Source organism: Pristis pectinata, chromosome 8 (genome assembly GCF_009764475.1).
Source record: "Pristis pectinata isolate sPriPec2 chromosome 8, sPriPec2.1.pri, whole genome shotgun sequence".
NCBI lineage: Eukaryota > Metazoa > Chordata > Chondrichthyes > Rhinopristiformes > Pristidae > Pristis > Pristis pectinata.
Window position 1 is genome coordinate 41,341,758 of NC_067412.1, and position 15,412 is coordinate 41,357,169.

Below are 15,412 nucleotides of genomic sequence, written 5' to 3' on the forward strand. Positions count from 1 at the left end.
AATAATACAACTACCCTCTTCTTATGCAGAAGTGTTTCCCAACATCTGGACAGGGTCGCAGATCTTAGGCACTGCCTTCTCATCAACAAGAAGAGATTCTCTTTCTCTACACTAGAATGCCCTTTCACAACCCTACCACCAGTCATCCTTACTCCGCTATACTTCAATGAACACGAGCCTAGATATGTAAAACATCAGCGTACTTTGATGCCGCAGCTGAGTTCCCAACTCCTAAAGGGTTACATTCACAGGACATTAGGGTTGGATGTTAGGAATTACATTGCAGTCGAAGCATCTCAGGGACAATGAAAGATGATTTGCCAATCCAGCAATCAGTCACATTCATTTGGTTCTGTGACAGCTATAATCATTGAAATGATACCACAGGTTTCTTCCAGGTTAATGTGGAGAATCCCATTTGAACTAGGCATTGCATGAAAGGGTCTATAGATTAGTGTGAATAATAATAAAATCTGGATCTAGTTTGAATCTAGGCAAAAAGTTCATTCACCTAAATGTGCGTGCTTGATTATGTAACAGCCTTACACAAGCGCAATTTGTAATCAGCTCCCATTTACAAGTCCTTATTTTGTGCATACATTACTGCCTGCAATCTGAGCAGTTTATGAATATGCATGTATGCTCTGATTAAATATATGTACTAGCTCGTCAAACTGTGTCTGAGTTCTGTCCTCAGAGCCTTCCCTGGTACAGACAGTGGATCAATGAAACCCAGTCTTTCAGCAGTCATGAGCAAGCATTCTGGTCATGTCCCTGCATCCTCAAGTCTTGATGGGTTCCATTAAACCTGCCTCTACTCTTGTGAAAGCAGTCTCTTTTAAATGAAATCATAATGTAATCCTTTTGAATAAATACAGACCACAACATCCAACTTAAAGAAGCATTCCCTGCAATCTGATTCATCAGTAAAGCTGATCGTTTGAAATTAATGGATCAAGTTAATGAATGATTTTGAAATCATAAATTGTTTTCAGATAATCCTCCTTATACGGCTGTTCACTAGGGATTCTGGGAATGAGAATGCTCCCAAAGTACCTCTTCAGACACATTTATCATAATACCCCAAATAAACCCTTGCAGTCAAAGATTCTTATAGCACAGAATGAGGCCATTCATCCCAACATGTTCATTCTTGCTCTTTGAAACAGCTATTCAATTAACACTTCTCCTCACTCTTTTCCCCAGACCCGGCTGGACCACCTACCCAGTCCCCCTTTGAGACTAACCCGCTCCCTCACCTCTGACATCTCTGTTACCTTTCCCAGTGCAGTGCTTGCTTTGACTCTCCGCGACTAGTTTTGTTGCCCTGTCTCTTCCTCCAATGCCCCACTGGTCAGCACCAATTCATGCTTCACTTCGGGTAAGCGTTTAAAAATCAGAAATAAACTGCAGATGCTGGAGATGTGAAATAAAACAGAAAATGCTGGAAACACTCAGCAGGTCAGGCAGTCTGTAGGGAGAGAAACAAAGTTAATGTTTCAGGTCAGAGACTCTTCTTCAGAATTGGGTGAGTATTTTCTCTTTGGTTGGTGGCACCATGCATTTAGCACTAGCAAACAAAGACAAATTTCATCCAGTTTTCAGGATTTCAGGAACATTAGACTCTTTCCCTTACTGTCTGCCTTGCCTCAGTGGGTAACATTCTTGCCTCTAAAACTGAAAGTCACAGTTTCAAACCCCACTCTCCATACTTCAACACTGTCAAGTGTGCTTTTATTTGGTCTGAAGCAAGTGTAATGGATTTGTCCTCTTAAAGGGATTCCACAGCATTAATTCACAGGAAAGTGATCATGTTGTCCTGACGCTCCAGCCAATCATTATCCCTCAGCCAATGTCACTAAAATGCATTTCTGGTCATTTACCTCATTACTTTTTCTGGAATCAAAACCATGCAGATGATGGAAGCCCCAAATAAAAACAGAACATGCTGGAAACACACTGCAGGTCAGACAGCATCTGCGGAGAGAGAAACAAAGTTAATGTTTCAGATCCAGTATCCTTCATCAGATCTCCACTGACACAGTTTCTCTCCCAGATCTGCCTGATCTGCTGAGTGCCTCTGTTTTTGTTGTTTCTTTTTCCTGGGAGCTCGATGTGTCTAAATTGGCTGCTGTGTTTCTGTACATCACAGCATTGCACTTCAAAAGAACTTCAATGATTGTGGGAGCCATGAGACATCCTGAAATTATGAATATAAATGCAAATTCTTATTTTGTTTCTTGCAAGCCATAGTCTAATGCAAACTTTTTTTGAGTTGTCTTATCTTTTCAGTCTCAGAGGGGTGTTCTGTACTGGAGCATTAGCTCCTCATTTAATATCTCGCTATATAAGACATTTAAAAAGTGATAGAGTGTGTCCCCACAGACAATGACTACCAGTAGGAGAGTCCTTCTTCTTCGGCACAGTTGATACTTGAGTCAGGCAGATTCTCGTGGGGACAACTCTACAGCTCCCAGAGCCTGGACTAACATTACAATTTCAGCTTTGATTCAGTGTTACATCTCATTACCATCTCCATTCACACGTTGCAAAGCAACGGCTGTAAGGGATGGATGCACCAGTGTTTGCAAATTAAACCAAGGTCATGCTGTATTTATATCTGCATTCCCCCAGTATTTCAGAAACTCACTGCACTCTCCAGAGACATTATTCCTTTCTCTTCTCAAGTTGCTGACTGAAGGACAGGTCCATGCAGTGCAAACAAGCCTCTAACAATTTATCTTTAAGTATTGACCTAGTGAATGTCATAGATATGTTGGCCAAGGCATAATAGTGTTGGTTGGATTGCAGTGTCAGGGAGTCCTATCCCTGCAAACAAGACATGCGACTCTCTGGTGGGATATTGATTAGCAACAACTGAATAACAAAACCACACTTCACCCCCCTTTTCAAGTCTAGGACCAGAAAGGCAATTCATCTCCCAGCCACACAGAGAATTAAGATTTCCAGTCTCCCCCAACAACTGACCACTGACCCAATCTGTCAGTTCCATGTATTACTGAGGGAATGCCGCACTGCTGGAGCTGTCACCTTCTCCTTAGGCAGTCCCGAGATAACTGGTCCCACTCTGGTTATGTGGGTTCTGAGGTGACCAATAAGGTAAATGTGGAATTAACAGACTCTGTCACAGATGGAGCAGGTGGTGCCTGACAGGGTGGATGGGGGTTAGTTTGTGAGGTAGTCGTTGCTTCCACTGTTTATACTGGGCTTCTGATGCATGGATTCAAGCTGAAAACTTCCTGACTTCGAGCAGTTGTGGCCAAAGGTTTCCAGGAATCAGTGGAGATGTTGCAATTTTCATGAAGGCTTTTAGAACATCCTCCAATATTTTCTTCTGTCTACTGGGTAATCACTTCTTGTGACAGGACTTGCAATAGAATGTCTGTTTCAGGACTCCGGTATTGGGTATGAAAGTGACATGGTCTGCCTAACCTACACCAATAAGTGTAACCAGGACCTCAGTGCTGGGGTAAAGATCCTGACATTAGTTTGCTTAACCTTTTAGTAAAGTTGGAGAATTTTACAGCAACAGGCTTTGGTAATACCTTTCTACTTCCTTAAGGTGCCTGCTGTAGGTAGTCCAGGTCTCAGAAGCATGTAAGGCTGGGATCTGTATTTAGTCTTCCGCCAGGTCTGAAGTCTTGTTCTTCAAACCATCTATTTCTCAGGCAGCACTAAATCTGTGTTGATGCATTGAAAGCAGTGGTGAATTTCATCACTGAAGTCTGTCTTTGTCAAGAGATGGCTCCTGAGATATTAGTATTGGTATTGGTATTGGTTTATTATTGTCACTGGTACCGAGGTACAGTGAAAAACTTGTCTTGCATACCATCCGTACAGATCAATTCATTACAGAGTGCATTGAGGTAGTACAGGGTAAAAACAATAACAGAATACAGAGTAAAGTGTCACAGCTACAGGGAAGTGCATTGCAGGCAGACAATAAGGTGCAAGGTCAAACAAGGCAGATTGTGAGGTCAAGAGTCCATCTCATCATATAAAGAAACCGTTCAACAGTCTTATCACAGTGGGATACAAGCTGTCCTTGAGCCTGGTGGTATGTGCCCTCAGGCTCCTGTATCTTCTGCCTGATGGGAGACAAGAGAAGAGAGAATGATCTGGGTGGGTGGGGTCTTTGATTATGCTAGCTGCTTCACCAAGGCAGCGAGAGGTATAGACAGAGCTCATGGAGGGGAAGCTGGTTTCCGTGATGTGCTGGGCTGTGTTCACAACTCCCTGCAGTTCCTTGCGGTCCTGGATCAAAGGAGTTGCCATACCAAGCCATGGTGCATCCAGATAGGATGCTTTCTATGGTGCATCAATAAAAATTGGTGAGTGTCAAAGGGAACATGCCAAATTTCTTTAGCCTCCTGAGGAAGTAGAGGCGCTGGTGAGCTTTCTTGCCCATGGCATCTATGTGGTTGGACCAGGACAGGCTATTGGTGATGTTCACTCCTAGGAACTTGAAGCTCTCAACCCTCTCAACTCAACACCATTAATGTAGACAGGTGCATGTACACTGCCCACTTTCCTGAAGTCAACGACCAGCTCTTTTGTTTTACTGACATTGAGGGAAAGGTTGTTGTCATAACACCATGTCACTAAGCTATCTCCTTCCTGTACTCCGAGTCATCGCTGTTTGAGATACGGCCTACTGCAGTGTTATCATCTGCAAACTTGTTGATGGAGTTAGAGCAGAATCTGGCCATGCAGTCATGAGTATATAGGGAGTAGAGTAGAGGGCTGAGGATGCAGCCTTGTGAGGCATCAGTGTTGAGAATAATCATGCTGGAGGTGTTGCTGCCTATTCTCATTGATCGCGGTCTGTTGGTCAGAAAGTCAATGTTTCCAGTTACAGAGGGAGGTGTTGAGTCCCAGGTCTCGGAGTTCGATGATGAGTTTGCTTGGGATTATAGTCCATGTTTTCCAAGGTCTCAACATGGAGATGTAGTGACATAGTGGGGGGCCAGGTTGGTAGAGGATCTTTGTTATGTGGATGTGAAGTGTAAGACCCATTTTTTCATGTGCTTCAGTGAACATTGACAATAGCTTGGAGCTCCACATCCAAACACGCACATACCCCAGCAGCTTGATGACTGAGGCTGGAGTGACCTCAGCTCTGGAGTGGACATGTGATAGCTTGAACAGATTCCCATTTATCCTGCATATCATCTCTGCCCTTGTGCAAAACTTTTTGGAGCTGAGCAGCAGCAGTGTGGTGAGAAAGTTTGAGAAATTGCATAGGCAATGAAGAAGCCTTGTGGGACACCTATCTGTACTCAGATCCCATCTGTGGGACAACTGTCTGTACTCAGATCCATCTGTGGGACACCTGTCTGTACTCAGATCCGATCTGTGCGACACCTGTCTGTACTCAGATCCATCTGTGGGACACCCGTCTGTACTCAGATCAGATCTGTGGGACATCCATCTGTACTCAGGTCTCATCTGTTGTACACCTGTTGAGATTGGGTGTGGATGGAGTTGAAATTCCTCAGGCCAGCCAGATTTGGAAAGGGGATTCTGGTGCATCTCAATGGACATAGTCAAAGGGTTTAGTGAGGTAGTGGCAGGTACTGCCTCTTTCACTCTCCTGGAGTTGTCACCCAGTGAAGATCAGGTCCACTATGCCTCTGGATGCATGGAACCCACACTGGGGTTCGGGGAGTTTCATCCCGCAGGAGCAGGTGGTTAAGGTGGACTCTGGCGATGACTTTCCCTGTGGCAGACCCCTCTGTAGTTACCACAGTCAGATATCTCGAAGATGATCACAATCACAGCATCACCATGTCCTCTAGCATTTCCTCATCTAGCCAGATGTGGAAGACAGGATGTGGATTTATAACTGAAGCTCCTCACTGCCACATTTCACAACAGTGGTAATATCGTCTGCTCCTCAAGGCCTTGTTGCTCCTCAGCTGGTACCTGGCCTTTGGTCTTTTTGTTGGAGAGGAGTGGTGGAAGGCTGGACCTGGTAGGTTGCTGCAAGATGGTGTCAGGGATGCTGATACCAAGGACAGAACTGGGATTGTGTTAATTTTTGAAGTGTTCCATCTTGTTGGGTGGTGTCGATTTCTTTCCCCAAGAGGCCTAGTGGAGCCTCCATTCCAAAAACACCTTGTGGTTCCGGTTTAGTTTCTCCTGGATCTCCTGGTCATTCTCATCAAACCAGTCCTGATGTTTTCTGGTGGAGAAGCCAGGAGTCTCCACAGGTGCTCACGATGGAGGACTTCAGGGTAGTCCAGACCCCATGGGCACTGTGGCTCCTGTTGGTTGGTGATTTCTGTGACCACATTTGCTTTGCGATGAGGCTGATGGAGGTAACAGACAGGTTAGCCGAAGGTCAGTCCAGCAGTCATCAGTAGCTGTCATGGCATGAGTGATGAGGAACATTCTTGCGGTCACTTATTTGGATGATGATGTAGTATTATAGGTACCAGGGTGTTGCCATGAGGACTTGTACTTGTCTCCCTGGTGATACAGGCTATGACAAGATCACACTCCAAAGAGAGGACTCCACTGGAGTTACCTCCCTGCCAATCACACCCTGCCAGAGGATTCCATCTTCTTTGACCCTGGTATTGAAGACTCCCAGATGGATCAGATTGTCTTCCTCTGGGCCAGGATTTCCTCAAGGTCTTCATGAGCCTCATCCACAGTTTCCAGTGTTGGGGTTATGGACTGATTGCTGTGGCACTTTGGAGTGAGTGAGAGAGTAATGAGAAGTTCACTCTGGCTGGGGCATTCTTGACAACAAAACGCACCACTTCCCCTTCCACCTGTCAATCACCTGCCTGTCATGCCTCATTCAGGGCAGTGAGAGCACTGGTGTTCCCAAACCACATTAGCTAAGCCGTGTTCAGGTCTGTCACTGTTGGGATTGTTCATGAGGATCATGAGATCCCCAACTTCTTTTAACAAGCGGCATGTCCCCAATGACCCTCATCAATTTTTTACAGATGCACCACAGAGAGCATCCTATCCGTATGCATCACAGCTTGGTATGGCAACTGCTCTGCCTAAGACCTCAAAAAATTGCAGAGAGTTGGGAACGCAAGCCAGTGCATCACACAAACCAGCCTCCCTCCATTGACTCTGTCTACACTTCCTGCTACCTTGGGAAAGCAGCCAACATAATCAAGGACCCCTCCCACCACAGTCATTCTCTGTTCTCTCCTCTCCCATTCAGCAGACAATACAAAAGCCTGAGAACATGAACCACCAGACGCAAGGACAGCTTCTATCCCACTGTTATCAAACTCTTGAAAGAGCCTTTCATACACTAAAAGATGAACTTTTGAACTCTTGATCTCCCAATCTACATTGCCATGGCCCTTGCGCTTTATTTGTCTACCTGCACTGCACTTTCTCTGTAACTGCAACACTATATTCTGCATTCTGTCTTATTTTCACTACCTTGATGTACTTATGTATGGCATGATCTGTCTGGACTGTGAGCAAAACAAAAGTTTTTCACTGTATCTCAGTACATGTGACAATAATAAACCATAGCAATACCAACATGAGGTGGCCGTTACAAGACAGGCTTCACAGAGTGAGGTCTTATCCAGAGTCAAGGGAGACCAAGATGACTGGAGATCAGGCTCTGCTTCATGGACATTAACACACACACACACACACAAACACGTGGGCAGGCACATAGGCACCTGTCAACACACTTAAGTGGGCTTTAGGCACAGATACCCTTGCCAACTAAGATGGGAAACATTTACTGACTGTAGTTCGGATTCCTTCTACATGAAGTTCTTTCATGCATTCTTGTGACAAGCCGATTTCATTGAACAGACATTTTTAAAAAGGAGCAGATTGAATTAATTGAAATCCTGCAACAAAGCTCAATTATTAACCATCATTTGGAGTTCTGCTCCATCCTAATGAAGTCAACATCTGGGTAATTTTCCAAGACTGCCTATTTCCACCTCAGTAACATTGTTGCCACTTCAGCTCAGCTGTTGCCGTCTCATCCTGAATTATCTCTTTCACTTATTCGTGACAGCATTATTTTGACGGCACCTAGTTTCGGTCCCACCACACAGGCAGAGCATAACTAATTAGACAAGCAATTGCTATGCCAATGGGCCAAGGCAGGGGCTGAAAGGAGCTGAAAAGAGAAAGAAATACAGGCAGGGTAAATCAGGTGGCTAACTAGCACTGACTGCGATTTAGCGCATGTATATTGTTCAAGGAAAGGGGTTCCTCAGATACAAGGCTTAAATACAATGTCTTAATGAGGGTGCAAGGAGAAGAGAGAGCCCACGGGACAAGATACATTTCAACAACAAAACTCTGCATTTCTATAGCAACTATGAGATGGCAAAATATCTCAAAACATTTCACACGCATTTTGTGTTATCAGACAAACAAAACCAAGACCAAGCCGTAGAGTCCAGCAGGAACTCAGTACTGAAGGGTGCCCACCTCACCGGCAGCATAACAGTTCTATCATCCTCACAGCTGCTGCAGGGAAAATCATCCAAAAAAGGTGGTCAAGGAGGTCGGTTTTTAAGAGAGAGATTAGGGAGTGAATCCCAGAACTTAGAGTCATGCAGGTAGAAGCACACGACCATGGTGAGTGATGGAAAGTTAATGTGATAACGCTGGAGCAGGTGTGTGGTTTAAGGCTGTTTATTTGCTCAGGCTCCCTCTCTTCCCCACTTCCACTGCTGTGAAAATAACATGCGGAGTTACAGATCCAGAAATGCCACCTGGCCCCCAGGACCCTGAGAAATCACTCGTCATGTTGGATGGCAACACACACACACACACACACACACACACACACACACACACACACACACACACGCTCACGCGCGCACACGCACACGCATACATACACTCACATTCTCACTCACACAGACTCACACAAACACACTTAAACACACACTCACACTCACACACACAGACACTGACACACTCGAAAACACTCACACACTCCCTCAGGATCGAGGATGACTTGCTTCCACTCCAGGTTTGAGGGTCTGATGACTGATGAGACCAATGTGAGACCACTGACTTTTCCACACTGGGATAGGTGGTGGCTGATAGTCCTGTTGGTAGTTTGTGAGGCGGTTCAGTCCTCCTACCGCCTGATGCAAGGGCTGGAGGTTCTCAATACCATCCCAAATGCTCCTTTGAGGTAATGGTGGGGATGTCCCATTTCCTCAAGGAGGCATTGTGCCATCCTTCAATCATTTCCTCTAACCACCTGGTAATCTCTTCTTGTGACAGAGTTCAAAATATAAAATGTCTATTTTGAGAGCCTAATGTTGGGCATGTAAGCAACATGGCAGGTAAAGGTAGCCAACTAAGTGTATCTAGCATCTCACTGAGAGGAAACGTCAGCATCAGTTCCCTTGGCTTCCCAGTGAACCTGGAGGACGTTGTGCTGTCTCCCTAGTCCATGAGATGCCTGATGTACATAGTCCAGGTTTCAGAAGCATATAGGAGGGCAGGGATGAGTGCTGACCATGCGTTTTGCTCTCTTTCTCCTACACACACAAGTATATGTGTACACAGTCACACATACACTCACACATGCACACACACACATACACTCACACATGCTCACAGCCACATACAAACATACACACACACACAAGCTCACACGCACACAAAGATATCTACACACACTCATACATAGATACACATGTTCACACATAAGGATACTGACACCTACAGAAACTCATAGTTACACACACACAAACACACTCACTCACATGTTCAAACACTCTCACACACTCATTTCCACACATGCTCACACACAACAGGAATATCACAAGAACAAGTGAGCAATACTTAAATAACTTTTTTATCCGAGTAACCTCCTTTCACACTGTCTCAACCTGATTTCACCTGCAGCCCTCGAGGATGTAGTATGTGCATTCAATGCTCTGCAAGGATGAAAGGCAGAATTCCATCAGAGGTGACTCAGTAATGAACAGAGGGCTGGGCATTTCATGACAGGTAAATAATGGGAGCAATTTCACACCTTGTAACGAACAACAATTTACAAGGTTTAAACCTCACAGGCCCTTCGGTGAAGCAGCATCATCATTCTCTCTGCCACTGGATTCAAAACTCATCCCAAAGGCAAAGGAATATTAGACAGTGCCTGATAGCATCCAAGAGAGAGAGAAAGAGAGGCTTACGTTACCATACATAAGGCACAAAGGGAAGTCACATACTACCTCTTTGGAAGAACCATCCATCTAATCCCACTGTACTCTGCACTGATTTAGTCTTAATTTGAATCTAATTGTCTATTGAAAGTTATGATTGAATCTGCTTCCACTTTTGGGCCATGTGTTCCGTGCTGGGAAATTTCTCCCCAACTTCCCTTCACCGTTCTGTTCACTTTCTTCATTCTGCTATCGTACACTTGGTGACCTCTAGTTACTGACCCTCCTGAGAGCAGAAACTGTTCTTCCTTGTATTATCTCCTCAAACATCATCAGAAAACATGTTTCCTGTTTCCAAAAGTCAGATACATAGTAAAATTCCAGAAACGGCTCATGGTGTTGGGTTTCAGGGTTGGAAATGGATTTAGGGTTAGGGAGAAGGTTGGGCGATTAGGGCTATAAAAGGAATTAGGGTTGGGAAAAGGCTTGGGATGTTAGGGATAGAAAGAGGTTTAAGATTAGGGAATGAAGTTGAGGTTAGGAAGAAGGGTTGGGGTTGGGATGGGAGTTGGGAGCAGGAGAAGATTGCATCAGTGGTTAGAAACGGGGTATGAGGACTGTGGTTATGGTTAGAAAGAAAATTAGGGATGCAAAAGGAGGTTAAGATTGGGGAGAGGGAAGGTGGGGAAAGAGGTTAGGGTTAAGGTTAGGGGGCTTGGGGTAATGATTAGAGGGGTTAGGGTAAGGAAGGGTTTGGGGTTTATAGGAAGGGGGACTATGGTTAGGGAGAGAGGCTGTGGTTGGGATTTGTGTTACAGAATCGGGTTGGGTCAGCGTAAATTGGGTCGGTAAATGTGGTTCCAAAATGGGCTGCAAACCGCCTGAGTACAGTCCCTTGCTTGGAGAGAATTCTTAACCAGCAAAGCGACCCAAGTGAAAAAGTTGCCCAATTATCTTCACTTAATGCCTCTCGGTGTTTTGTTTTCCAGAAAAGCGGATGAGGTTATCTGAAGAGATGTCCTGGATATACACAGCAAGAACGAGAAGCTGGAGAATGGATTGGGAAATAACGGCACTTCAGTCCCACAGCTAAAGGTTCGAGAGCGCTTCTCTCTGCAGGTCCACAGAACACTTCAGCGGCACTTGTTTAGCAGTTGGTGCTCTCAGAAAGTCTTTGCCCCCAATCCCTTGGAGCATAAGGGGATGGCTCTACACAGCTTTGGTCTCTGGGTCTGCCTCGCCTCGCTGATGAATGCTGTTGGTGTTTCCGGTGACTGCTGGCTCATTGAAGGAGAGAAAGGATTTGTCTGGCTGGCAATCTGCAGCCAGAACCAACCCCCTTACGAATCCATCCCTCAGCACATCAACAGCACCATCGTCGACCTCCGTCTGAACGAGAACAAGATTAGAAGCGTCCAATACTCCTCCCTCAACAGGTTCGGCAACCTGACCGAACTCAACCTGACCAAAAACCAGATCTCCTACATCGAGGATGGAGCCTTTTCTGCCCAGTACAACCTGCGCGTCCTGCAACTGGGCTTCAACAAGCTTCGGAACATCACCGAGGGGATCCTGCGGGGACTCGGCAGGCTGGAGTACCTGTACCTCCAGGCCAACCTCATAGAGGTGGTGAGTCCCAATTCCTTCTGGGAGTGCCCGAACGTGATGAACATCGACCTGTCCATGAACCGGCTGCAGACGCTGGAGAGTTCCACGTTCCTGGGACTCAGCAAACTCTCGACTTGCGAGCTCTACGGAAACCCGTTCTACTGTTCCTGCCAACTGCTGGGCTTCCTCAAATGGCTGGTGCAGTTCAACAACACCACCAGGAACTATGACCGCACTCAGTGCACTTCTCCGGGCGAGCTTGCCGGCTACCCGTTGCTGGGGCAAGGTCAGGCTGGCTCCCGGGACGCCTTGAGCTCCCTGGTCCTCATGTGCAACGAGGAGTTGCACTCCATGGACCCCAGGTTTCTGTTCACGCAGAAACCCACGACCACCGCCGCCTCCGAGAGCCCGTGCGAGGCTGAGGACTGCCCATCGGGCGAGGAGTCCACGCCACTGATCTCCTTCCAGACCCCGGTCATCACGGTGGACGTGACACCGGAGCTGAAGCTGAAGGAGGTGTCGTACACCACGGTCACCCTGCTGGTCCGCAGCCCGTCCTCCGCCGCCACCCCCAACCTTCTGGTCCAGTACAACAACAGCGCGTCCAAAGACGTGAAGAGCCTCGACACCGAAGAAGAGGAGATCAAAGTGGAAGAGTTAACCCCCAACACCAACTACACCTACTGCGTGGCTTCCGTGCGCAACTCCCTGCGTTACAACCAGACGTGCATTAGCTTCTCGACCAGAGCCAGGATCAGAGGCAAACCACTGCCGGCCGCTTCCAGCACCACTCACTACATCATGACCATCTTGGGCTGCCTGTTTGGAGCGGCCATCCTCCTGAGTGTGATCTACTACTGCCTGCGTAAGAAGAAGGAGGAGCGGGTGAAGGACAAGAGACCAGGAGACGCCAAGAAGACCATCATTGAGCTTAAATACGCCCCGGAGCTGGAGACAATCACTATTACCCAGATGGCGCAGAAACCCCCACCCCCTTCAGATATCATGTCCTCCAGGTTACCCTTCCTGCCCTCGTCGGGGGCGTTGGACGAGTATGATGTGCAGGAGGCACTGGACAGTCCCAACACCAGCCGGGGTAGCTACATGGATGTGAGGACGGGAGAGCACCCGTACCACCGGGACATCCTGGAGAGCATGTTCGCGGAGAGCCACGACTCGGCGGCCGAGATCTCCACCATAGCCAAGGAGGTGGACCAGGTCAACCTCATCATCAACAACTGCATCGACGCTCTGCAGACCGAGAGCAGCTCGTTCCGTGGACCCGGCTCCGGACCTTCCGTGGAGTCACAAGGCTTCCTGATGGCCGAGCAAAGCCTGGGCAAATCGGGCTTCCTGTCGCCGGTGTACCGGGAGAGTTACCACCCGCTGAAGAGGCACAGCAGCATGGATGCTGCGCCCAGGTGTCCCAGCAACGCGTCCAACTGCTCGGTGCGCAGCCCCCGGTCGGTGCGCTCCGACATCTACGCTTGCCCCAGGTACAAGCCGGAAAGCAAGTACATTGAAAGGACCTCTCCGGCACGTAGTGCCGTCCTGAGCGCGACTCCGTGCCGAATTGGGAGAGCAGAAGCGGGCCAGATGCAAACCTACAGTGACCACTCGCACCTCTACGCCGGCTTGCATCCCGGAGAGAGAAAGCAAGCCAGGAGTCCGAGCCCTTGTGTCATCGAAGCGCCGCCCCGATCTCGCTCCCGCAGGAACCTGGCCTACACTCAGTTCTCCCCCCAATACCACAGCGTCAGCTACGCCTCCAGCCCCGAGTACTCCAGCAAACCCTCCAAGGGTGTGTGGGAGCGCTACAAACCTCACGAGAAGTGGCGCAGGCAGGAGGAATACCTGGCGGCCGGATACGCGCTGAGAAAGAAAGTCCAGTTCGCAACGGATGAGGATTTGCATGATATTCTAGATTACTGGAAAGGGGTTTCCAGCCAACATAAATCCTGATCCCTAATTTGCCGGGACTACATTGGGCACAACAGTGGAAAAGTTCAAAGTGTCTGTTTTTATTCTTGGAAAGAAAATATTGTTGAAATTGATCTCTAAAAATGTGTAAATGAATTCTTTACAAATATATATTATATGTGCACACACTCATACATATATATAGACAATGTCTATCTATATTTATGAGAATATACTATATATTTATGAAGATAAATGGATGGAGATAAGGACACCCAGAAGCCTTGGAATATCAGATATTATTTATCGCATGACTCTATCCTGTGACTGTGACTCACTGTGGTGTACATGGGGCATTGTTCGTTGTACAGTGCACACTGTGACTGGACTGTACTGTGTAATTGTAGCTCACACACTGCTCACACCCTGCATTGTACAGTAATATTTACCAGTAAACCCCCCTCCTCCCTGCAGTTCTGTACAGATAAATTTCTATATTTGCAATGATGTTTCTGGGTTTTTTCCGCCTGTTTGTATCAGGTTTTAATCGCGGGTTTTACAGAGCAGTTTGTTTGATTTCCAATGAATGTCTGAGCACTGACGGAAAGCATTGGATAAAACTGGACTGGCAAAAGAGATGAACTGAATGGTTTCTTCTGTCGCGCTCCCGCTGGTCCAAGTCACCGGCTCTCTCAGTGAGAGGAAAGTCTGCACTGCCAACAGGGACACAGGATCAAAGAAAATACTAATGGAGAGGTGTAGAGATAGAGAAAGAAACAGAAAATGTGAGAGAAAACAAGAAAAAGAAACATTTATAAAGTACTCATATTTCGACATCACTTCTCCGGGGATGTCTAGTTCAAGTTTATTGTCATAGGCATACATACACAGGGGATAAATGCTATGAAAATGAGCTTGTTGCAGCAGCAGCACAGTACATTACAAACATAACATAAACTTAAATTAACATAAATTATACATAACTTACACATCCACAAAAATGAACAACAAAATAAACATAACAACACCAGTGCAAGATTGAGAGAGAGGAAAAGAAAATAGTCTGAGGTAGTGTTAGGGTTTCTCAGGTCGGTTCACAAACCCGACGGCAGTGGGGAAGAAGCTGTTGTTGAACCTTGGCGTGTGAGTCCTAAGGTTCCTGTATCTCTTGCCGATGGCAGCATTGAGAAGAGGGCAAGGCCGGAATAGTGGGGTCCCGGATGACGGATGTTGCCTTCCTGTGACATCGCCTCTTGTAGGTGTTCTCGATAGTGGGGAGAGCTGGCTGAGTCCACCACTCTCTGTAGCATCTTCCACTCCTGTGTATTGAAGTTTTGTTTGGCAGACGTTGAAGTATGCTCACCGGATGAGGCCTGGTGATCACTCCCTACCCAATTCCAGCCAGTGAAGGTTTCAGATGAGCCCACTTTGGGAACGTGAGAGTAACAGCCTGAGGTCTATTTCCCGCTCCCTCACCCACCACTTTGATTTTCCCTGCGCTCTTCACCTGCGCCCCGCCCCACACACACACGACTGTCTGCTCAGTTACATATCGTAGGTAGTCTGAAGACATCTATAAACATGCTCTCCATTCTTCTCTCAAGCACCTTCCTGACAGAGAATATAAATCAGTGGGTGCTGCTATCTGTCCTACATCGGGCAGTGCTCACTGAGTACAAAGTCAGTGAGTACACAAAGTGTTGACTTTGGTGAGTGAGGGGACT

General features: G+C 46.9%; 1 protein-coding gene across 8 annotated transcripts in view; it reads left to right on the plus strand.

Moving 5' to 3' along the window:
• Window positions 1–14,275, plus strand: part of LOC127573725 (protein ELFN1-like) — a 318,230-nt gene extending 303,955 nt beyond the window's left edge. For all 8 annotated transcript variants that reach the window (XM_052022188.1, XM_052022194.1, XM_052022190.1 and 5 more), the window contains one exon: window positions 11,150–14,275. In XM_052022188.1, coding sequence (XP_051878148.1) covers window positions 11,364–13,730 — 2,367 coding nt within the window. In that variant the 5' untranslated portion in view covers window positions 11,150–11,363 and the 3' untranslated portion in view covers window positions 13,731–14,275. The remainder of the gene's footprint in view (window positions 1–11,149) is intronic.
• Window positions 14,276–15,412: the final 1,137 nt, after the last annotated feature.